Source organism: Malus sylvestris, chromosome 1 (genome assembly GCF_916048215.2).
Source record: "Malus sylvestris chromosome 1, drMalSylv7.2, whole genome shotgun sequence".
Lineage (NCBI taxonomy): Eukaryota > Viridiplantae > Streptophyta > Magnoliopsida > Rosales > Rosaceae > Malus > Malus sylvestris.
The window spans coordinates 6,802,088-6,824,575 of NC_062260.1; the positions used below are offsets into that span (position 1 = coordinate 6,802,088).

General features: G+C 37.6%; 3 protein-coding genes across 3 annotated transcripts; 1 reads left to right on the forward strand and 2 right to left on the reverse strand.

Annotated features, from left to right (window-relative positions):
- Positions 1-6,822: 6,822 nt before the first annotated feature.
- On the forward strand, positions 6,823-7,904 carry LOC126622472 (heavy metal-associated isoprenylated plant protein 23-like). Its single transcript, XM_050291279.1, has 2 exons — positions 6,823-7,217; positions 7,439-7,904. The coding sequence occupies exons 1-2, from the start codon at positions 7,058-7,060 to the stop codon at positions 7,738-7,740; spliced, it is 462 nt and encodes a 153-aa protein (XP_050147236.1). The 5' UTR covers positions 6,823-7,057; the 3' UTR covers positions 7,741-7,904.
- A 6,974-nt stretch (positions 7,905-14,878) lies between these two features.
- On the reverse strand, positions 14,879-16,705 carry LOC126622480 (uncharacterized). Its single transcript, XM_050291282.1, has 3 exons — positions 16,516-16,705; positions 15,401-15,560; positions 14,879-15,310 (listed from the first exon to the last, which is right to left on the reverse strand). The coding sequence occupies exons 1-3, from the start codon at positions 16,525-16,527 to the stop codon at positions 15,111-15,113; spliced, it is 372 nt and encodes a 123-aa protein (XP_050147239.1). The 5' UTR covers positions 16,528-16,705; the 3' UTR covers positions 14,879-15,110.
- A 1,425-nt stretch (positions 16,706-18,130) lies between these two features.
- LOC126606898 (uncharacterized) lies at positions 18,131-19,372 on the reverse strand. The gene is made up of 4 exons (XM_050274324.1): positions 19,322-19,372; positions 18,740-18,956; positions 18,322-18,399; positions 18,131-18,198 (listed from the first exon to the last, which is right to left on the reverse strand). The coding sequence occupies exons 1-4, from the start codon at positions 19,370-19,372 to the stop codon at positions 18,146-18,148; spliced, it is 399 nt and encodes a 132-aa protein (XP_050130281.1). The 3' UTR covers positions 18,131-18,145.
- Positions 19,373-22,488: the final 3,116 nt, after the last annotated feature.

The following is a 22,488-nucleotide window of genomic DNA, read 5'->3' on the forward strand; positions in this document are numbered from 1 at the left end:
GTTAACTGTATTTGGATCAGCCTTACTCTAGCCCTAAAAAATCATGGTCCCACATCTGTGTTTTAAGAGAAGTTGATTGGCAGAAGACGAAAATTGAGCCTTTCAATTTGTAGAAGAGCCTTATCCACGAACCTTCAGTAAAGCATGTTGATCACGTGTTGTATGCCTATTTAACTAAAGAATTATAGAGATGGAGAGAGAGATGTGCGGCAAGGGTGTAGAGAGAGATTTGGTGAATTATGAGGTGTGTGTTGTATAATTGGGCGCCGTCGGCGTTCAAATTGTCGTTTGGAGAAGTGTCCTCAGCGGCGGACCAGGCCCAAGTCCACTGGAAGGTGGCGCCGAAGAGGGTGAGAGCCCCGTTGTGCCCAGACCCTGTCACACCACAAGGTGTTGTCGGTGAGTCGGTTTGTTTGGGAATGCAGCCCCAATTGGGCAGTAAATTCTGTCCAAGGCTAAATATGGGTGAGAAACAGCTAGCTAACAAGTATCGTGAGGGAAAGATGAAAAGGACTTTCCATTGTGCCTTTTTTCTTTTATAGTAGTAGGGAAGGTAAACTCTTTGACCTTTAGGTATTACAACTAAAATAGGACAATAATTAAAAGATACTATAGAATCCCAATAGGATTTATACAATCATGTTCTTAACCCAATTAGGACTACAACAGCTTTCAATTTTTTATTTTCTAGAAGCTGAAAGTAGTTATCAACCAACTAAATTTTAAAACTTAGACTGAACTTAAAATAGTTATCAAACATACGTTATGCAAACAATATTTTGATGAAGGGGAATTTGTTACCTACACTCTGTCTAATTATTGGCATCATGCATAAAATAACATAACAGTGAATTTGGTCTGCTAAGGTTGCTATTGAAATGAGGAGTAAAATATATTTGGTATATGTGTATTTTAACGGTATACAATGTGGCTTATATTTATCAGAAAGTAACTTATATGGAACGAATTTACCTTCTCAACATTTCATTCCAATTAAACAATGTCGTGTGTTTGTTTGTCACCGCAACATTACATTATTGAATTGGAACATCACGTGACAGTAAACCCCTCTCTTATAACTTGTTCTCGATTTTGGAGGTTTCTATTTGTATATTTAAGCCCATCATCATGTTGACTTGTCACATTGTGATGTATGAAAATGTTCATAAAAATGGTGGTTTTCCTATAGCATTACTCTAACAATAAATGTATCGAGTACAGAAATATGATAGAACTGTTGTGAAACTAATTATAAAAGTGGGTGAGAGAGAGTGGGACGACATAAAGAGAATAGAGGGTTTATCAAGTGTTTGTAAGAATTGTGTTTCACCCTTGACCTTATGCCTTTTGTTATGCCTTACAAGTAATACAAAAGGCCATAGGAATTTAATCTCTAAACTCTATTGAGATTCCTACTTTTTTTTTTTTTAATTTAGACAGTCACATATACATTACTGAATAAACATAAATCACAAGAGCTACATTTATTGGTACAAAATTATTGGCCCGTGTGAACTGCTTGCAATTCCTGCACGCTTTGGAGGTGCATGCCTAAGTTATAATGTCTTTAGGTTACACAAAATTACTTCACTCATGATGGAAATTCAATGTGCTCATTAGCACGTGATCCGATCATCCAAGGTACATTAGCATGACGTACTTCTTCTATTCGAACCGTGAAAAAAATGCTCGAATGGTACAATCCTTTCATCACCCCAAAATGAAAGGGGCAATCTTGTAGTTCATGGTTTGTGGAGAGGGAGAGCAGTGGTACTAACACACTATTACCATAGTACAATATTATGTAGAAAGAAGTTCACACGTGACATTATATCAGTCATACAAGAGATGATAACTTGTATGACATAGACATATTATCAGGATGATGTTCCGTACCAATAATAAAAACATATATGTTAATTTTTTTCTTCACATATCCTCACATTATTGACACAGAATTTTTGCCCCGTGATCCTGGTGCGTTCCTCTTTGACCAAATAAACACCAAAAAAAACCCAATCAAACGACTTGACGAATCTTGAAGAAAAAAACGCTTAAGCGAATAAATAAGCCTTCCACATTTAGAGTCAGCAGACGCCTGGGGCTACTTACAGAGAAATTTTTAGTTATGACGGGAATACGGATGATAAATCATGTGTTTTTATGTAAGTGGTGGAAAATTTTAATTTTTACGTTATTAACCTTTTAACACACATATCACACCATTTATATAGAGACACGTGGTGTACCGTCTTGTATAACGGTCACATTGAAAATATCTCTCCTACTTACACCCTCTCAACCATTTGATTCTCGCCATGTGTCTGAGCAGACGCCTGTGTTTTTTCTTTAGTTGGCGTTTCGTGGTGTCATCTACTTACGTGGGATCCATTAATAAAGGGGTGTGATATCCACACACCCCATTTTACTTCTCACACACATTTTTAATTTTCGATCATCGGATCGAATGAATTGAAGAAGATCAACAGACATAAATTATTAAGGGATATGTGAGAAGTAAAATGAGGTGTGTGGATAGCACACCCCTTAATAAATTGTTAAATGGGTATTGATAACAATTTAATATTCTATCATATGCTTTCAACGAACATAATCATTGGGCCCCATGTCACTTTCTGATTCCCCTTTCCAACATTGCTTTCAAACATTTACTTACTATACTTTTTTAAAAAAAAAAACACTAGTTGGTTGTGTTACCAAAACAGTTCACATTTTTTGGAGCTAAGAAAACTCACAGAAACATTTTAGCAGTTTCTGGCTACTATCGTGTGATTCATTAGTTAGGAATCGAACTTAGGACATGCCGTGTGAAATGCAACAATAACAAAATTTTTTCCCACTAAATAAGATTAGCTATATGAATCATAGAACGTTATTGTGCACGATTCTGAAATTCCTTCCCAACCATTGGGCCACCCTATAGTAGTTGATTACTTAGTGTACTATATGTCACTTTTAATTTAGACTTTGTTTGCACACAAGTCCCTGTATCTTGAGATATTTACAGTCCAATACATTGTATTTTGAATTTTAGATTTACACTAGCAATAGTGCCCGCGTGTTGCTGCGGGTCTTAAAACTACTGGACATAAACGAAGAAAACAGGCAGTGTAAACTTGTAATGGATGGTTTGTAATTAACAGGTTTTTAATATGTTGTATGTTATATTCGCACTAAGTGGTCGGAAAGCCTTGAAATCAACTAGAGACGTCGGGAAAACCCACTGAGGAGCGCTTATGGAACTCCTCGTTGTTTAATTTGCATTACGAGAACAAAATGTAAATTCACCAGTTAAATGTGCGTATTAATTTCATAATGTAGATTATTACAAGGATTAAGAAGCATAAACCATAGCAGCAGCTACTTGGCCAACCTATGTGGCTAGGGCTTCAAACACTAAAACCCCGTACAATGCACATAAAAGTAACCACCGCCGGGTAGGCAACATGAGTTACTTTCATAAAAAATTAAAACTAAAAACATAAACTTCAAACATGCAAAATCTAACAACCAGCATATAAATCCAAAACAAAAACTTCCACCATCAACAACATAAAAAAATTTAAAACCACAATTAAAACTAATGTTGATTGTCCTCCTTTCCATGTTTGAGTTCCCTCTGCCGGATAAAAGCGATGAAGACAAAGCTTTCCAAAATTCTAATAACTCTACATATTATCAATTTCCCAACAAAACAGACAGGTTCCAGCACTAACAGCATACAAAGTTTTAAAATTGCAATCTGTTGACCCTAAAAACTACCAAGCTTACGTGGTGCGCAGGCCGAGTAATCTATGAGCTAACTACGTCATTCGGTTGAATGTGGGGCGTGCCAACTCGTCAGCCGAGCTTGGCCGATGAGTAAAATATGCTGATGTTGTGTTGAGTGCGCGGCTGACTTCTGCGTCTTGCGATTGTGACCGAGGAAGGAACACGTCTCGACCTCTTGGGTTCTCGAACTTGAAGACAAGGCTACTATTCTTACGAAGTTCACAAATTGTCGTCGTCGGATTCGGTCACAGTGATGGTATTCGACAAAGTAAACTCACGCCGAATCCACACCAAAGTGTAAGGGCACAAATACTCAAAGCGGATATATGTCTTAACAATAAATGTGGTTCGGCCGTCGGAATGCTGAACTCTAAATCCCACTTGAGAGTATCCAATCATAAACTAACTCGGCGTGCAATGTGTCGAGTCTAATAAACTGTAACACCTCACTTCGCTGAGAAGGCTAATAAGATGACATCGACCAATAAGGATTCAGAAATCCTTTTCGACTGAGACTTGGATAGATAACCAGTTACCCTCGACGCAGTGCTATCTATGCCGACTAAAGATGCTACAAGAACGGCTGGTTCTACGGTGATAGTGTTATCTATGCCGACTGAAGATATCACTGGTTGCCTTCATAGTGCTGTTTATCCAAACTGAAGGTGTGTTGACGAAAAAAGAAAAGGAAAAAGTCTCCAGGTTGTTGAGAGAATTTGAGCAGGGCATTTGTGTGTTGAATTGAAGGGGGCTTGTTTTGACGTCTTCCCTCCCTATTTATAGCAGCCAACCTGTATTGAATCCTAATCGCTCCCGAATTAAAACTCCTTCTCATTATCCAATTTCATTTCGGCCAATCCTATTCCTACGAAGACTTCGAACATAACTTGTTATCAGACCGTATTCAATCCTAGCATCCTGATCCCGTCGAGACTCCCTCTCACAATAGGATTCGTCCACATTCCACTTTCCGATAGGATATGGATCGTGCGGCCCATGGGCTAAATATCTCCCATTGACACCTGTACACGACTTCTGGGCCGAGAGAGGATTTAAACCCGGCCTATCCAACACTGGGCCGAGTTAACTCTAACTCAGCCCAAACAATATTTTGGGTCCAAACACAATCTAAACTAATGTTTTCTCTCTTCCTCTCCCTGTTCGTAAGACAAAAAGATAAAGCTTTCCAAAATTCCAACGAATCCTCTCATATCATTTCTTCCTAAAAATTATAAATCCATTTTAAACAATTATCAATGCATTTTGAAACTGGAAAAAAGCAGAAGGACATAAAACTTACCCAAAATATAAGAGCAGTGTCACAGGTGATAGAAAATCTCAGATTTATTAACTGAGCAACCAAAATGCAAAATACTTTTTTAGTCGGGAAAGGCCCAACAGAGCACCACAACTAACAGCAAAACGAAATCATTTGGGGTTTTATCCAAATTAGCTAAATAACATCTGTTCCGCAGCGATCTGATGACAGGCCGCGACCAAAACAGGCTGGAAATCGACCAAAAATCCGACCACAACCCAGAAATCTCAGACGGAAAAAAAAGACTAACACTATGAATTCTTGGCCCCCCAATCGCAACTTTGGAAACTTTGGAAACCTTGGAAACCACTTTTATGAGTCTCCTAAAAGAAACCCAGGTTTAAGTAGATGCAGAACAGCCGTCGAAGCAGAGACCACAAAGAAAATCGACAAGATTAGGAACTCGTCCCGTGAAACAAAGAACATAATATCAGATAGAATCGATGATTTGAAAAAACAATGGGCAAGACCAAAAGGGTAGAGCAGTAATCAGGAAAGCAAACCAACAGAGAAAAGCTTTAGTGGGGACTCTTGAAGTCGAGAGAATAAGGATGGCGGACAGGCAGACAACACGGGTAAAAACGTCTTTTCGGCGTAAGAAGCAGGCCAGACAAAATAAAACAAAAGATTGACCCAGGGGCAGTTCCGCCCTTTTACTATTTCTGAACAGTGCTAAAACTCAAATATATAATGTTCACTACTTCTTCATTGGGTACAAAACTCTTAACTTAAACTTAATGATATGTTTGAAGCCGTGAATGAGGAAAGAGTGACCAAAAAGAAATATCCATTTGCTAATTGGTGAGCTACACCATAGTACCATACAATACAATTTTGAAAGAGCATGCTTTACTAACTGGTTTGCCACACAATTACAATTTCTTGGAATATAATTACATTGAAACGAATACAACGAGTCGCAGATATGCCCATCTACAAAACACAACTCTCCTCTTGTGACTGCAAATTTTAAATAATCTTTCATAATCAAATTCTAATGATAGTAGAGAACTTAGCTTTTGTTGACGTTTGCAACCCTTATATGACAACATAACTTCGACATGATTTGGAGAGGCAACGGTGCCAAGAAGAGGGTTCATAGCCACCATTGCTTCTCCGTTGCGATTCTATCAAGCCTAAGGTACATTGGTCTCAGTATAAACTGAATGTAGATGGGGGCTTTTTACCCGTTTTTGGAGCTAGTGGTTAAAGAGCCCCTTTTTTTTTTTTTTTTTTTTTTTTTTTTAATTTTCATTTTTTATTGTTGTATTACAATAAAAGTTCTTTAACCACTTAATGTGCTTTATAAAAAGGAAGATGTCTTCAACTCGTGTATGTATGTGCCCATACATAGTGGTGCTTTATAAAGAGAAAGATTTCTTCAACTTGTGTATGTACATACCAAACAATGTAGGGGGATTAACCAAAACCAAAATGCGAAGAAAAAGTAGTCTTTTATCATTCCTTCCACAGCAAGGATAAATGGTTTCTCTATTAAAAAAAAACGAAGACGTGAAGAACCCATACATTGCATTTTAAAATTCAATCAATGCAACCTCTAGTAAAAAAAAAACAAAAAAAATCTGGGGTCCTGGGTTTTTGTTTCCTCCTGTTTGGGGTGGCCCACTACCTTTTCTCTGGTGATTTTTTTTTTTTCTAGAAAAAAAAACACAAATAAAAAAGAAAAGGCTCTATAAGAAGGGGCTTTGTGTGAGAGAAAGATGTAATAGGAAGTAAAAGAGAGAGTTCGAGTGTTGTAAGGCAAGGAAAGAATCCATTTAATAAAATTGTTCAGCAGCGGCAACAGCAAGGGAAGGGAACTTCCTTCCTTCCTTCCTTCCTTGTAGTTTCTCAAGGGGCGCCTAAACTCTTCATATAATTGCTCACCTAGGGTTTGTTGAAAGGCATCGACTAAGAACTTTTGAGCTTAAAAAAGAGCTTCGAAAAATGGGAGTTGGAGGAACATTGGAGTACTTGTCTGATCTGGTGAACAACAGTGGGTATAAACACAAAAAGAAGAAGCAATTACAGACAGTGGAGCTCAAAGTCAGGATGGACTGTGATGGCTGTGAACTTAAGGTCAAGAATGCCCTCTCTTCCTTAACTGGTATGTTCTTTTTCTGCATGTTTTTTTTTTGGGTATTTTACGTTTCAAATTACAAATGTCATCAAATTTTGCAAATCTTCTTCAATAAGCCTGACTACTGAGCAGTACGGGATATTGACAATCAACACTATTTTTTTTCTCAACTATTCAGTCCAGACTACTGAAGTCAGACAAACCCCAAATTTTGAGCTGATAAAAGATGTTTGTTGAATGTTGAGCAGGGGTTAAATCTGTGGAGATAAACAGGAAGCAACAGAAGGTGACTGTGACAGGGTATGTTGAACCAAACAAAGTGCTGAAGAAGGCAAAGTCAACAGGGAAGAGGGCGGAGATATGGCCTTATGTGCCCTACAGCTTAGTGGCACAGCCCTACATTGCTCAGGCTTATGACAAGAAGGCACCTCCTGGTTATGTCAGAAATGTGGACAACAATCCGTCCTCCACTGGGACTGTCACAAAATATGAAGACCCTTACACCACAATGTTCAGTGATGACAACCCTAATGCCTGCTCCATCATGTAATAGTAATACCATAACTTGCATGCATCTTCTAGCCAGCTAGCTTCCAAGCCTCTGTAATATTTTCAATCTACCCCATCCCCCTTCTTTTTTTCAATGTTGTATTTTTGTATTTGATTTCCTTTTATACGGGAATATGAGAAATTATAGGGAGTTTTGATTTCTTATTCTCACCATATTTTCTTTTCGGATTCGGAAATGGTCTTATAATTCAAACAGTAAAAAACTTTTGCTCAACACCCAAAAGTAGTTTTGTAGTCAAATGGTTAAGAATATTTGCTTAGAACCCGAGCCACATATGTTCAATTACGCTCACCTCGGCATTGCTTATATAATAAGGGTTTAAACACACAAATCCAAAATCAACCTAAATTAATCAAGTTAATGTGAATATTTTATTTGTTTATTTATTTATTTATTTTATTTTTAAATCAGTGGGTGGGCTTACAATAACACAAAATCATGTAGCATAAGTGAGGAGGTTTGAGATTTTATATACATATTGGATCAAGTGGAGCAGCCTATCTAGCTAAAATATGTAAGGCAATTTTACAAGAGAACAGATCTACGCTCCTTATTTACTCCTTTGCACTGCCACTCGATCAAATAAATCGACGGTGGATGAAGGGACAGAAAAAAACAACAGAGGAGTGGAAGGGGACAAAATGGGGAGTGAAAATTATTAAAGAATGTATTGCATAAAATTGGATGGACTTGGGAACAACATAAAATGTCAAGTTTGTGACCTTTACACGGTTGCTCCGGTCACCTAGTGTAGGTGAATGAGTAGAAAGATCAAGATAGAGAAGCAAACTCAAAATGTATGTCGTTCACCCTAAGTTGGGCGATGCCCACGAGTTTAAGTACAATAATGGCATTATAGATTCACTGTAGGAAAATTGTGACCTTTTATAGTTGAGAAGAGTCTCTGGCTTTCGTCTACAGTCGATGTGGGACTCTAGGGGTTTTATTCTAATGTTGACACATGTTGCGTTTTGATTGGCCTCCTGGTTGGAGAGAAACTCTTGTGTTTCGGTAGGGGTGTCTCAGCACGAAACATTTGGTGGGTCCCTGAAGGTGTGGAGTTGATTGGTGCTCAATAGTTTTGGGATTTGTAAGTATGGTATAAACAAAATGCAAACCCATGTCGAAAACTTCAAAAGATATTTTACTTCTTATAATTGAATGGTTTCCATACTAATAGCATTGAAGTCTTTGTGATAGAATTATATAGATGTTGTTTTGTGTAGATGATTAAGTTAGGATAATATCGGTATAACTAGTAGAGACCACGAATCCAACTATAAAATCTTAACCAAAAAAAAAAAGATTAGCTTCTCTTGTATAATATGTTGTATATTTTTAAATTACCTAAACAAGGCACTTGAAAAAGTAGTAGAAAAGTAGTTTTGGGTATTAGGTGAAACGAGTTGGGTTGCTATGATGTAGCTATCATGGAAGCTTTATTTTTGTTTTGTTTTTGGTGTCCATCTGCTGCATGATGTTTACTGTTTCTTCTGGCTTTTTGCTTGTTCACAGCTGTATTTTGCACCCACAAACTAAACTATTTAGTTAGTGCTAGCTGGTTGCCATATCATGTATTTGATGGTGTTAGATTCTCCTATTCATGGTAAACAAAGTGGAATTACTTCAACTTCCAACTCCCTATGTAATCCATCTTCCTGCACATATTTGATGATTTCTCCATATAACAAATTACATGCACAATGTGTGACACTAAAGATCCGCCAAGATTTTACGCGACTTGTAAAGTACGTGTTGCTAGGGTTTATAATGTGTAGCTCCAATAAAAACGAGTATTTAAGCTTACATCCAAGATAAAAGTTCAAATCCCGACCATTCCCACATATATCCAATACCGAGTTGAGGTTCGAACTTCTTTCACTTATTCTTTTGTACAAATCATATTTACTGGATTCGGTGAAATCCCATCCGAATTCTGTATCGGTATGGACATACCAGTACTTTTTGGATTCGGTGGTTAATTCGGTGGTTCATCTAACCATCTCCAATAATTTCTAATCAGATTACAGAAAAGTTGTAATTTTTGGGAAGAGAGGATGGAAACAACTGGAATTTTGCGAAGCTCTGTGCTTCTGGTTTTGGTCAGGTAGAGGGAAGACAATGAGGGAGAGGAAGAGAGATAAAATATTAAGTTTAATCGTAATTTTTAATATTTTTATTGTGTTAGTTGAGGGTCCCATCTGGAGTATTGATTTTTTAGAGAAGAAGTTAAGAGTCGAAGGCCGATAGCATTTCCCAAGTTCCATATTAATGTAATATTTATATTATTCTGACTAGACAATTTAGTGAATTAATTGTTTTTTATTTGTAAACAAATAATTGCTTACAAATAACAAAAATAATTGTTTACAATAACTATAAATATTATTGTAAAATGTATATTATAAATATTTTTAATTTATATTTTTAACGAATTAAGAACGAATCAAACTGAATATCGTACTGTCTATGTGCACCCTCTGACGAATGATACTTTAGGTTATTATCGAATTCCGTACCCGAATTGAACCACGAACTCAAACCAAACCCGTATCTGGCAACTATGGTACAAACGATAGAAGAACATAGTATTCAAACTGTGTCACAGATTACAACCAAAAACTATAGGCCAGCCACTTGCTCCTGCTTTTACACAGGAGGGCTCTCCAATGTCCCTATATAATGGTAAAAGGTAAAAAGTAAAAGTGTAGGCTCCTCCCCTACTCCTAGTATTCACAATATTTGGCAGCAACGTCACAATATTATTCAAATTTGTTCGGTTGGGTTCCATAAAGAGGTAAAGGAAATAGGCAAGGAAAGCAGATCCTTCTTTTAGGTTACTCAACCAATGAACCAAACATGAAGAACAAATAAGGAATCACCTTTCTTGCTTTCTTCCTTTCCCTTTTAACTTTTTAACCTTTACCTCTTTCTTTCTGTATCCTTTCTCTGATCCAGAGGAAGCGTAAAGACATTTTCATTTGCAGGGGTTACACTTACATGAAGCAACCCCACCTCATAATTTCATGTCAAACTCATTTAATTTACCTCCAATGCTGAGAAAATCAAATTAATTATAAGAGTCTAAGGTCTAATCGCAACTTCTTGCTAGCTAATTAAGCATAATCACAACCCATTTACTATGTGTGACATTTGTTCGTCAAAGACTGATCATAACTAATTTGTAATTAGAAAACTCTAACCTACCCAACGACAAAAGTAGAAATTACAACAGACTAAGATGAACTCGAAGACGGTGTTCGTCGGAGATGAGGCAAGAGCCTTATGCATTGAGCCATTGACATCGACCAACACATGACGGGTGTGATCATGCGAGGCAGTACCATGGTTGAAGATGGTCAGGAAAGTTTAAGGATAAAGAGCGCCCATAGTATAAAGCATAGAAGGGTAAAGTACCTAGAAGAAAGTGAGACGTGAGAACTACATATTCCCAAAGGAAGTTACTAGTTGATCAAGTCAGTTCTTTGAGTGACCCTAAAAACTACCAAGCTTACATGGTGCACAAGCTGAATAGCTAATGAGTTAACTACGTCCTTTGGTTGGGGCGTGCTAACTCGACGACCAAGCTCGGTCGATGAGTGAATGAATATGGCAGTGGTGGTGTCGAACGCGCTGCTAACATTTATGTATTGCGATTGCGCGAGTAAGGAACTTGTCTCTGCCCTTGGGTTCTAGAGCCTGAAGACAAGGTTATTAGTTTCTTCGAAGTTTCAGAATCATTGGTGTCGGGCTCGGCCGTTGTAATTATATTTGTGCAAATACAAGTGCACTGACCAGACTGTACAGACACAAATACTCAAAAGAGATAAGTGTCTTGATTGTCAATGTGGTTCAACAGTCAAGACGCCGAACTCTAAAATGTACTTATTAGTATCCAATCATAAAATAAGTTCGGCTTTCAATGTGCTAGACAATGTAACCTGGTAATACCTCACTTCGTCGAGAAGGCTAATGAAGTGACCTCTTCCAACAAGGACTCAGAGATTCCTTGCAAACCGAGACTTGAATAAATAACCAGTCGGTCTCAAAGCAGTGTTGTTAAGACTAACTAAAGGTGCTCCTCGATAGCCTGATTCTACGACTCCATAAGGCTAACTGAAGGTGTCACCAGTTGCCAACCACAATGTTGTTAAGACTAATTGAAGATGTGTTTGACGAAGTTAGGAAGGTCATTGTTTTCTCAGGGATAATAGGGTTTCGCGTAGAATGAGAGTTTGTGCAGAGCAGATTTGTGTGTTGATATGAAAAGACCTTGAACATTGCACACCCTCTACTATTTATGATAGCTTTTTGTGCCGAGGTAGAGTCCTATTCAGATTAAATTTCCTCGGCATATCTTGAAAGAACATATCTTCCTGTACGAATTGTACTCAACCACTCCTACCAGGCATGGGACTTTGAAACCTTTCATCATTTGGTATCCAATTTGTTTCCTTGTTTTAACTAAACCCTTAGAATATTAAGAATATTCTCCCATCCTGACTTACTAGGATTCCTAATTGAACCAGGACTTAGCCGAATCCATTCTTAATATTCAATTCAAGTGTCCTTTATCAATTCAAACTCGGCTAAAGTACTTTGGGCTGGACCAAAGCATGTCTAACCATGGGCCATCTTATGACCTTACTCGGCCAAAATTCTTTCATTTGGGCCCAAGCACATGCACATTGCTGTGTTGCAATGTCATGCACATAATTTACCAACCGGAAAAGAAAAACTAGATTGTTGCAAGGCCATCTCTCTATACCCAAGGGCTATAGGCCATTTTCTCAAGTCAAGGGCCAAAATGAATCTACTAAAAAGAATAAGGGCTAAATTTAGTCAATGGCTGGATACATATAGCAAGCTCTGAAACTTCTTAGTGGGCCCTAACATATGCATCCCAAATTAAGATGAAAAGATTTAGACCTGTATTGGCCAGACACAGAAAATTTTAGCCCTGCAATATTTATTAAAATATTAATTTTTTGAAGGGCTAAACTATGTTTTGCACTCCATGGTTGGAGATGGCATGAGGGAAGTTATTTCCCTACACTCCCTTTTGATCTTATGCATTTCTTCATTAATTATGTCCATTGATTCACCTATCCGTTGGTCCACCCATTGACTAGAAATAATAATAATAAAAAAAAAACGGAGTGAAAGAGGCCAAAATGGGAGTTTAGAAATCACTCTCTTTGTAATCCAAAACTACATCGAGAACCAAAACTACTGATGAAGGAGTAGAATAGTGTTTTTTATTTTAATTTTAGTGCTTATTTAATAATGAGATTTGAATTAGAAGTTTTTTTTTATTATTATTATGAACGGTTTACTTAAATATGTACTTAATGTTTATTTTGAATAAAATTAATGCATTTTAATAAGTATTTATATTAATTAATTATGCACAAATGGTTTAATGAAATAAGTTCTTCATTTATTAAGTATTTATGTGGTTTGAAAAACAATTAAAAAATGAATTAAAAAAAAAGGTAATGCGTGACTAAGCAAGTGTTATAAAAAAATGCGGCAAAGCGTAGTTGAATGGCGCCAAAAGTAGAAGCGCCATGTTTTGCACGATGGTGCTTTCGTCGCCCAAAGTCTTTACACTTTACTGAATTTAACTAGAATGCAGGAAGGCAAAAGCTGCAAAACAATTGCAATAGCTGCCTTCCTGCTGGAATTTCCAGCCGTTTGAGTTGTGTTGCCGTTAATCTCGGAGGTATATTTTCTTAACTAATTTATTTAATTTCCATTTATTTAAATTGTGTTGTATGTGGTTTATAATTGTTGTGAGTTTATGTATTTGTATGCAAACATTTTTGTATGGATGTACAAAAAAATGGTTCACAATGTTCATATGAGCTTAGTTTCTCGTTTAAGAATTAGTTGGATTTCGCGAATGGATATGAAAGCATGACTGCGGTCTAATTAATTCTTGAATTGTCCCAAAATTTTGGACAGTTTGAGAATGCACAATTACATGTTGTATTTTTCGGTTCACGCATTAGAGTTTGAACGTGGGAAATTTGGTAGCATCTCTTTGCGTTCTTCAGGTGCATTGTAGTTTTTTGTGTCTACGTCGTGCACTTGAAGAACTGCAAGGATATTCTACTGAAATTTTCCCACGATCAAACTCTAATGTGTTGGAACCATAAATTACAGCACGTAACTGTGGATTCTCGAATGAGATAAGACCCATACCGGAGGCTAAGGTGGCATGTCATAATTGAAGTTGTTGATACATAATTGAAGTTCTCGAACTTGTAACCCTTGTAATTTTTTTTATGTTTGCAGATCATATGGACAAGTAGTAGATACATAATCCTAACAAATGTGCTAATGATTATTTGGATGGAATAAATCAGTTCATTGATTTTGCAATTGCAAACAACCGGGGTTCAACTCAAATTCGGTGTCCTTGTAGAAAGTGTGACAACTTAATGATTGAATATTTTGAAACTGTTGGATACCATTTAGTTAGAAATGGGATGATGAAGACCTATACTATATGGAATCATCTTGGAGAACCAAATACAACATGCTTCATCATCACACATTACCTGAGCAGTAGAGATAGTTGAATCTGTTGTGGATAGGGGTGGGCGCGGTGCGGTTTGGTGCGGTTTTGAGTGAAACCACAATCGAAATCGAAACTTTTTGCGGTGCGGTGCGGTTTTGAAGCCAAAACCGAAATGAAACCAAACTGTTTGGTTCGGTTTGGTTCGGTTCGGTGCGGTTTCAAACGGTTTCGGTTTGGTTTTTGAGAAAAAAATGTACAATTTAAAATATACACATATTTATGTATAAGATGGTCTTATTTTCCTTGTATATTAATTAATGAATATGCACCAAAATTGCACCAAAAACTGCACCAAACCTGCAGCAAAACAACACCAAGAAACTGTACCAAACCTGCAGCAAAAAACTGCACTGAAACTGCAGCAAAAAATTGCACAAAACTGCACAAAAAACAGCAGCTAAACAACACCAAATCTGCACAAAACTGCACAAAAAACAGCAGCTAAACTGCAGCAAAAATTACACCACAACTGCACCAAAATTGCACCAAAAAACTGCACAAAACTGCACCAAAAAACTGCACAAAAACGCATCACATAATTCACATCTACTAAAATTCAACTTGATCACCAATCAATCACAATAGTTTACTACAACCCAATTGAAAAGTTAAGTTTGCCATAATACAACTAAAGTTCAAACTTCAAAGTTTCAAACAAAGTTCAATGTCAAATGCCTTATGGCATTAGTACAACAAAAAAAATAAATGGTTCATGAAATTCAACAAAATCTTGGTTTTCAACTTACTTTGCATCGTTCAAGTTTCAAACCTTTACCTTTCCTTTTCCTTTTGGACACTTATTGTTTGAAGGTTTAGGAGGCCTTTGAGCTTGTGAAGACCTTGCACTTTGTAAACGCATAAGGGGAGGCTCTTGTGAATTAGAACCTTCAGATTGCTTTGGAGCTTGTTGTGGTTCTTGATCAAGAGTAAGAGAGGCAATGCTTGAAGTCGATTTGGCCAACTCTACACAATACAAAACATAAAAAATATAATTGATGTTTAGTTGAAAAAAGAAAACAAAGAAAGTTCTTTTATTTCAATTGATATACTTACCGGATTCAATACTTTCATAGAACTCAATGTGGTCAATTGAAGGTGCATCATCCTCCAAAGTAATAATATTATCACCCCTCAACCAATTTTGCATGCATATCAAGGCCTCCACCAATTTAGGAGTTAAAGAACTCCTAAAATCCGAAATCACTCGACCACCGGTGCTAAAAGCACTTTCCGATGCCACGGTCGAAACATGAATTGCAAGAATATCTTTTGCAATTGCGGCCAAGATAGGATACTTGTTACCATTCACCTTCCACCATAGGAGAATGTTAAAATATTTTGTGGACTCCTATTTTGTAATTTGTACCAAGGGATCAAACAAATAAGAATCCACCTCATCTCCCACCACTTTCTCATCACTATCTTCAACAAAATGCATCCATTCATCAATTAGATCATCTTCCGTCATAGCCATATTAGATGAGGTAGAAGAAGGTTGTGATTGTAAACTTTCCGATTTCTTCATGTATTTTCCACCTTCAACATTAGGAACATATTCATCATAAAGGGCACGCAATATATTTTTTATTTCTTCAGTTTTCAATTGTGCCTCAATGTCGGAAAGTTTCTTTCTAAAGAGTTGTGTGACATGCCTCAACTTGAACCTCGGATCTAAAACAAGTCCAATCACAATAAGAGGGTTCAATTCATGGTATGAGTCAAAATATTTTTCATATTTTGATCTCATATCGGATGCCATTGCCTTCAATAATTGCTCCGACAGTAAACCCACTTGCATGTTGGCTCGGGATTCCAAGTTATTGATGGCGGTCTCCACTTTTATGACATCATGGAGGCCGGTATGAACTGTGGGATGTGTAGAAGCACTCACCCTCAAAGTCACATCATAAAACACCCGTAAAAACTTGACAAAAACCTCCGCCTTGGACCAATCTTCTTCCGTTGGTGGTCCAACCCTTTTCCTCCCCTTGGTTTGGCAAACAATAATTACACCATCTTCATCTTTTTCATCTTCAACTTCCTTAAAGTAAGCCAAAAAGGGACTTGCTTCATCCTCCGCCATTGTAGCAAAGGCCTTCTTAAATTTCAAGGCTACATCCAACATAACAAATGTAGAATTCCACCGAGTAGGGCAATCAAGGCAAACTGTTGCTTTGCATGTCAATTTCACCCTATTCACGGCTTGCCTAAAAAGCTCCAATCTTTGTGGAGAGCTCCTCACGAACCTCACACAATTTCTTATAGCTAATAAACCATTATTTAGCCTCTTCATCCCATGACTCACAATTATGTTGGTTATGTGAGCGATGCATCTCACATGTAAATACTTGCCACCTAGAATAGCTTGTGAATTTTCCCACCTATTCATTTTCGTCATGAGTTGATCCAAAGCAACTTTATTGGCGGAAGCATTGTCCACTGTGATTGTCATAACTTTGTCTATCCCCCATTCCAACAAGCAACTTTCAATTAACTTTGCTATTGTGGTTCCATAGTGGTTAGGAATAACACAAAAGTTTATGATCCTCTTATGCATATTCCATTCATGATCAATAAAATGTGAAGTAAGAACCATATAATTGGTGTTTTGTGTGCTTGTCCAAGTGTCGGTAGTGAGACAAATTCTATGGGCACTTAAGGTTTTCTTCAAATATGCTTTTGATTCATGAGACATGTTGAGAAAAGTTCTCACAAGAGTTCTTCTAGAAGGCACTTTAAACAATGGAATACCAACAGCACAAAAAAGCCGAAACCCCATCTAATCAACTGTACTAAATGGCATATCATCTATGACTACCATCTTGACACATGCTTCTAACACACTCTCTTGTGAAAATCCAACAGCTACCAGATTGTTACCTTTACTTTTATCCCCAACCAAAACTTTTTGCTTTTTACTTCTATTCCCTTGGTAAAATTGACAATATCTTTCAATGTGGTGTCTCATGCTTGTGGTGCCATTAACTCTTGGTTCAGCTGCATAATCACCTACACTGTTCTGTTTTGGGCAATAATTACATTTAGCTCTCCTAAGTTTTACTTCGGCCAAATATTTCTCTCCCTTTTCATTGATTTTCGACTGTTTTTTCGTCACATAATATGTTGTAAAATGATCCCAAACCCAACTACGTTTTCTTGAATCAGAGTTACTTACTTTTTCATCTTCGCCCTCAGATTCAAAGTCACCTTCAACGTCTATTTCATTTTCCGAGTCAATTTCTATTGCCTCGTCCTCCGGCTTCTCAGGGGAGTCCCCCGTAGAAGAGTAACCAATCCCACTATGCTTGCTGGATTCTTCATATCTTGACTGAAATAAAATACGAAAGAAGAACATAGATAGATATTAGGATTTTATACTAAGAAAATAGATAGATATTAGGTTTTTAAATTGACTTTGTACTTCACATTTCTATTATACTGTAGCAGTAATCAATACAATTGGATATGTAATAGCTGAATAAATAGGGAGGAAGGCAAAATGACGCGATACGCACCATAGTTTGAAGTTCATCGGTTGAGAACGGGTTACAGTAGTGGTCCATGTTGGTTAAGAATGGATTAGAAGATGGATCTGAATAACCATCTTGGTTAAGACGCTGTCAAGTGCCAATTGGTGACCATGTTGGAAATAATAAGATTCTCTATTAATTTTCTTCTTGGTGTTGGCAGCAGTAATCAAACTTAAGCCCCAAACAAATCCCTTATGCTTGCTTCCCCTTTGACAACACTAAATTCTCAGCATTTCCAACCCCACAAAGGCTGTCAACAAGACACGGCTCATATACTAACTCTGATAGAGGAGACAACTTGAAGGCTAGCAATCCTTATCTCTGTGAAGGACCGTAATTTAGCAAGACAGCAAAGAAAAACATTTTGAAGCAATACAAGTCTCAACAGAGATATCAAACAAAAAGAAAGCATCAAACGAAGAAAATTAAGAGAGGTGAGGGTACCTATGCCATGCTGCCTGTGATAATCAAACATCAAAGTTTCAGCAACTCGCTTTCCCTCGTCATAGCAACTCCTAACTCCTGTTTATGTTTCCAAACACAAAACCAATTAACATGTGCCACAAGTTGGTGCAAATGAAATGTTGACATTCTGAAAGATGTTTAAATTTTTTGGTTAGAGGGCAATGAGAAACCATATATAACATTATGTCACAATATAGATTGGATTACAATTAAAGAGATGGAATTTTAATAGACAACGCCCAGACAAAGAGAGAACAGATTTTCAAAAATGAAAACCGTACTAGGTCACTTGTGACCACATAACTTCATCTAACAACAAACCCAAACCTGCCTAACATTCGAATTAATCTAACAACAACATATATGAAATTGAAGACAGAGGATGAGAAATTTTTACCTCTGCTCTGGGTGTGTCGACTCCAAGATTGGAGGCAAGGCAGAGATGAAAGCAGTGACTCGCAGAGGTAGATGCAGGCAGGCAGAAGTAGATGCAGAAGCAGTCGCTCGCAGGCGGAGATGCAAGGAGGCGCAGACAGTCGCAAACCCACTCGGTGTCGGTGCAAACCCAGAAGTTCTAGCGGCGCAAAACCAAATGTATAAGTTTTCTGTATAACCTAGTTGAATAATGAACTAAATAAAAATAAAAAAGTGCGGTTTCGGTTTCGGTGCGGTTTTGAAAACCCAAAACCGAAACCAAACCGTTTTGTGTGCCGCGGTTCGGTTTTGAAACCGAAACCGTTTCAAAACCGCAAAACCAAACCGTTTGGTGCGGTTTGATTCGATTCGTGTTTTGGTTTCGGTTTTCGGTTCCAAGTGCCCACCCCTAGTTGTGGACTTAAATGAACAAATTATGGACATTATTCTAAACGTTATTTCGAATACGCATGAGGAAGTAGAAGATGACGTCTCTCCCACCGTGGACAATGAAGCATTTGAAAAATATGAAAAACTATTAAAAAGTGCCAAGCAAGAATTATACCCTGGTTGGGAAGGATTTTCGGTGCTCACGGCCGTTGTTGAGTTGATGCATGGCAAAATAAAGTTTCGTATATCGAATCAGTGTTTTGATTACTTTTTGGGGGTTTTCAAGAGGATGTTTCCCAAGGAAAATTGTCTGCCTAAGGATCATAAAAGTGCAAAGAAGATGCTGAGTGGTCTTGGACTGAGATATGAAAAAATTCACCCGTGTAAAAATAATTACATTTTGTTCTACAAAGAGAATAAAGCGTTAGATATATGCCCTGTATGTAATGAGTCGCAATTTAAAATGACCTTTCAGAATAGAACAATGAAGATTCCACAAAAACGATATGCGTTATCTCCCATTAGAGCCCAGGTTGCAGCGATTGTATATGTCGACGCACACTGCAAGCGACATGAGGTGGCAGAAGGACGAATGAGTGGATGACAATGTTATGAGACATCTTGCATATAGAGAGGCATGGAAAGAGTTTGATCGGCTGTACCTCGATTTTACACGTGAGTCCCGGAACGTTAGATTGAGACTTAGACAAATGGGTTTAACCATTTAGGGTGCTAAACCAAAACCACAACACTTGGTCAATCTTCGCAATTCTGAATAATTTTCCGCCTTGGAAGTGCATGAAAAAAGAATATATGATGATGACATTGTTGATAACTAAAGATTCGGCACATCTATTAATGTTTATTTACAATCGTTAGTCGATGAACTAATAGAATTCTAGGAAAACAGTGTTCCCACGTACGATAAATCTACCGGGAAGATGTTCACTTTGAGAGCAGCAGTGATGTGGACTATAAACGATTTTCCTGCGTATGCTATGATGTCTGGGTTGAGCACTAAGGGTTATTACACATGCCTAGTTTGCAAAGAGAACACAATGTTTGGTTGGCACGCAGGAAAAGTTTGTTACCTACGGCGTTGTAGATGGTTGCCGTGGGACCACGAGTGGCGTCAGAATGAAACAGCCTTCTTTAACGGCCAAGACCTAGAGAATGGTCCAGATGAAATTTTGGCTTAGGTGAATCGTTTGGATATTGTTCCGTTGAGAAAATATGTAAATAGGACAAGACACACATATGAAATAGACACACCAGATGAGGTTGTTTAAGCTTCTGTACTGGTCCAATTTAAAATTGAACACAACATCGATGTAATGCATGTTGAGAAAAATGTATTTAAACAAATATTTCCTCATGATTTCTTCACAAGCATGATCCATGTCATGATTCACTTGCCGGAAGAGGCACTTCTAGCCGGACCCATCAACTATCGATGGATGTATCCAATAGAAAGGTATTTAATCGCCATAAATACTTTAGTTCGTGATGTATGTACGATTTGACTAATTTTACACATTATCTGTTTATTGATGCATACTACTGGGTGAATTAAAAAAAAAGTGTACGAAACAGGGCAAAGCCCGAAGGATCAATCGTGGAGGCATAGGTCGCATTTAAGTCGCTTACATTTTGTGCAATGTACCTACAAGACGTTGAGACTACTTTCAACTAACAACAATGCAATAATGACGGTGGTGTGAGAAGTGAAAAACTTTATGTTTTTGCCCAAATTGCACGACCCTTTCGCGAACCAATCAGAGGGGAGTCGTTTAACAAAATAGACATTGAGGTAGCACATTGGTTTGCACTTAAAAATTGTGATGAGACAATTACCGACCTAGATGAGCATGAAGAGTTGATGAAGCGGGAACATCCTTCACATTTATATGCCAAGAAGCACCGTGAATTGTTTCCTCGTTGGTTTCGTGAAAATATAAGTGGTTCCTGTTTTGGGTTATTTGCATAATTGTAAATGGTAAACTAACACGTCAACTTTTTAGCATAATTTAGGTGAAGAAATTGAAGGACATGAATTCGCCCACTTACATTGAAGAATTGTACAACTTGGCTATTGGGTCCCTAAGCGAAAAATTTTACTCTGGTTGTCATGTAAATGACATCAAGTTTTTTACAGCTGATCGCGATGACAAGCTGTGTATGCAAAATAGTGGGTACATGTCCTGGGTGCGAGCGACATGACATTGATTTCTATGGAAAACTGACAAGTGTTGTGCAATTGCTTTACAAAGACTATTGTCGAGTTATCCTGTTTAAGTGTCGCTAGTTTGATACAAACCCACGTAGGGTTGGAGGTGTTAAGTGAGACGATGGTTTGCTATCGGTTAACACTAACAGATATTGGTATAACGATGACCCCTACATTTTGGCAACGATGGCTAAACAAATTTTCTATATAGATGGCCCTAAGGGCGGGAGGGGATGAAAAGTAGTTTAAAAGATTAAGCACAGAGGGCTGTATGATATTTCGGACCGAGATCCTGCTAATGTGGACGATTATGATGACGCTGCTGACCAACAACTGGAGACTTCAACGAAACTTGGTGCAGATACACTGTGGGATATGACTATTGTACAAGAACCTTATCAGGTTGCCGGAAGTCCTGAAATTGAAATACCGATTGACTCCATTATGATTGACCACGGGGATTTACCACAATACAATGCACCTGAGTGCTCGAACGACGATGTTGACGTGCCTACAGACGAGGAGGAATGGAAGTCTGAATCTGACGAAAGTGATGATATTTATTCTAGTTCAGACGAGGATTAATTAGAACTTGTGATGTAAATGTAATGATATTTATTGAATGGTATTTATTTTGTATACAAACAAAAATTTCCTTTAAAATTTGTAAAAAATTAATGAAACAAAAAAAATATTTATTTATTTAAACAGAAAAATAAATTAAATTTACAAATATGCATGACGACGTTTTGGAAATGTTAGTCGTGCAAATATTTAAAACTTGGTTTTTTATTTAAAAACTGGTCGCGCAATGAAAATTAGAACACCCTCGTCATGCAAACATATCAAAATTTGATTTTATTTTCCAAAATTGGGCGCACATTTATTTTGGCGCCTTCACTCTTCTCTCTATCTCTCTCTCATTCTCTACATGCGAAGCTCAATCTTATCTCTCTCTCGATTCTATCCGAACTCACTTTCCTCTCTCTCTCTCTCTCTCTCTCTCTCTCTCTCTCTCTCTCTCTCTATTCTCTCTAGCTCTTGCTCTCATCACTCACTATCTCAGTCTTTCCCTCTCTCACTCTCTTGCTCTCTCTGTTTCTTAGTCTCTCTGC

Coding starts and splice junctions, on each gene's coding strand:
- LOC126606898 (XM_050274324.1), bottom strand. CDS start 19,372: ATGCATCAACTCAACAACGGCCGTGAGCACCGAAAATCCTTCCCAACC. Junction 18,400..18,739: donor TCGACACACCCAGAGCAGAG/GTAAAAATTTCT, acceptor AAACATAAACAG/GAGTTAGGAGTTGCTATGAC. Junction 18,199..18,321: donor TCACAGGCAGCATGGCATAG/GTACCCTCACCT, acceptor GGTCCTTCACAG/AGATAAGGATTGCTAGCCTT.
- LOC126622480 (XM_050291282.1), bottom strand. Junction 15,311..15,400: donor CTATGAAAGTATTGAATCCG/GTAAGTATATCA, acceptor TGTATTGTGTAG/AGTTGGCCAAATCGACTTCA.
- LOC126622472 (XM_050291279.1), top strand. CDS start 7,058: ATGGGAGTTGGAGGAACATTGGAGTACTTGTCTGATCTGGTGAACAAC. Junction 7,218..7,438: donor TGCCCTCTCTTCCTTAACTG/GTATGTTCTTTT, acceptor AATGTTGAGCAG/GGGTTAAATCTGTGGAGATA.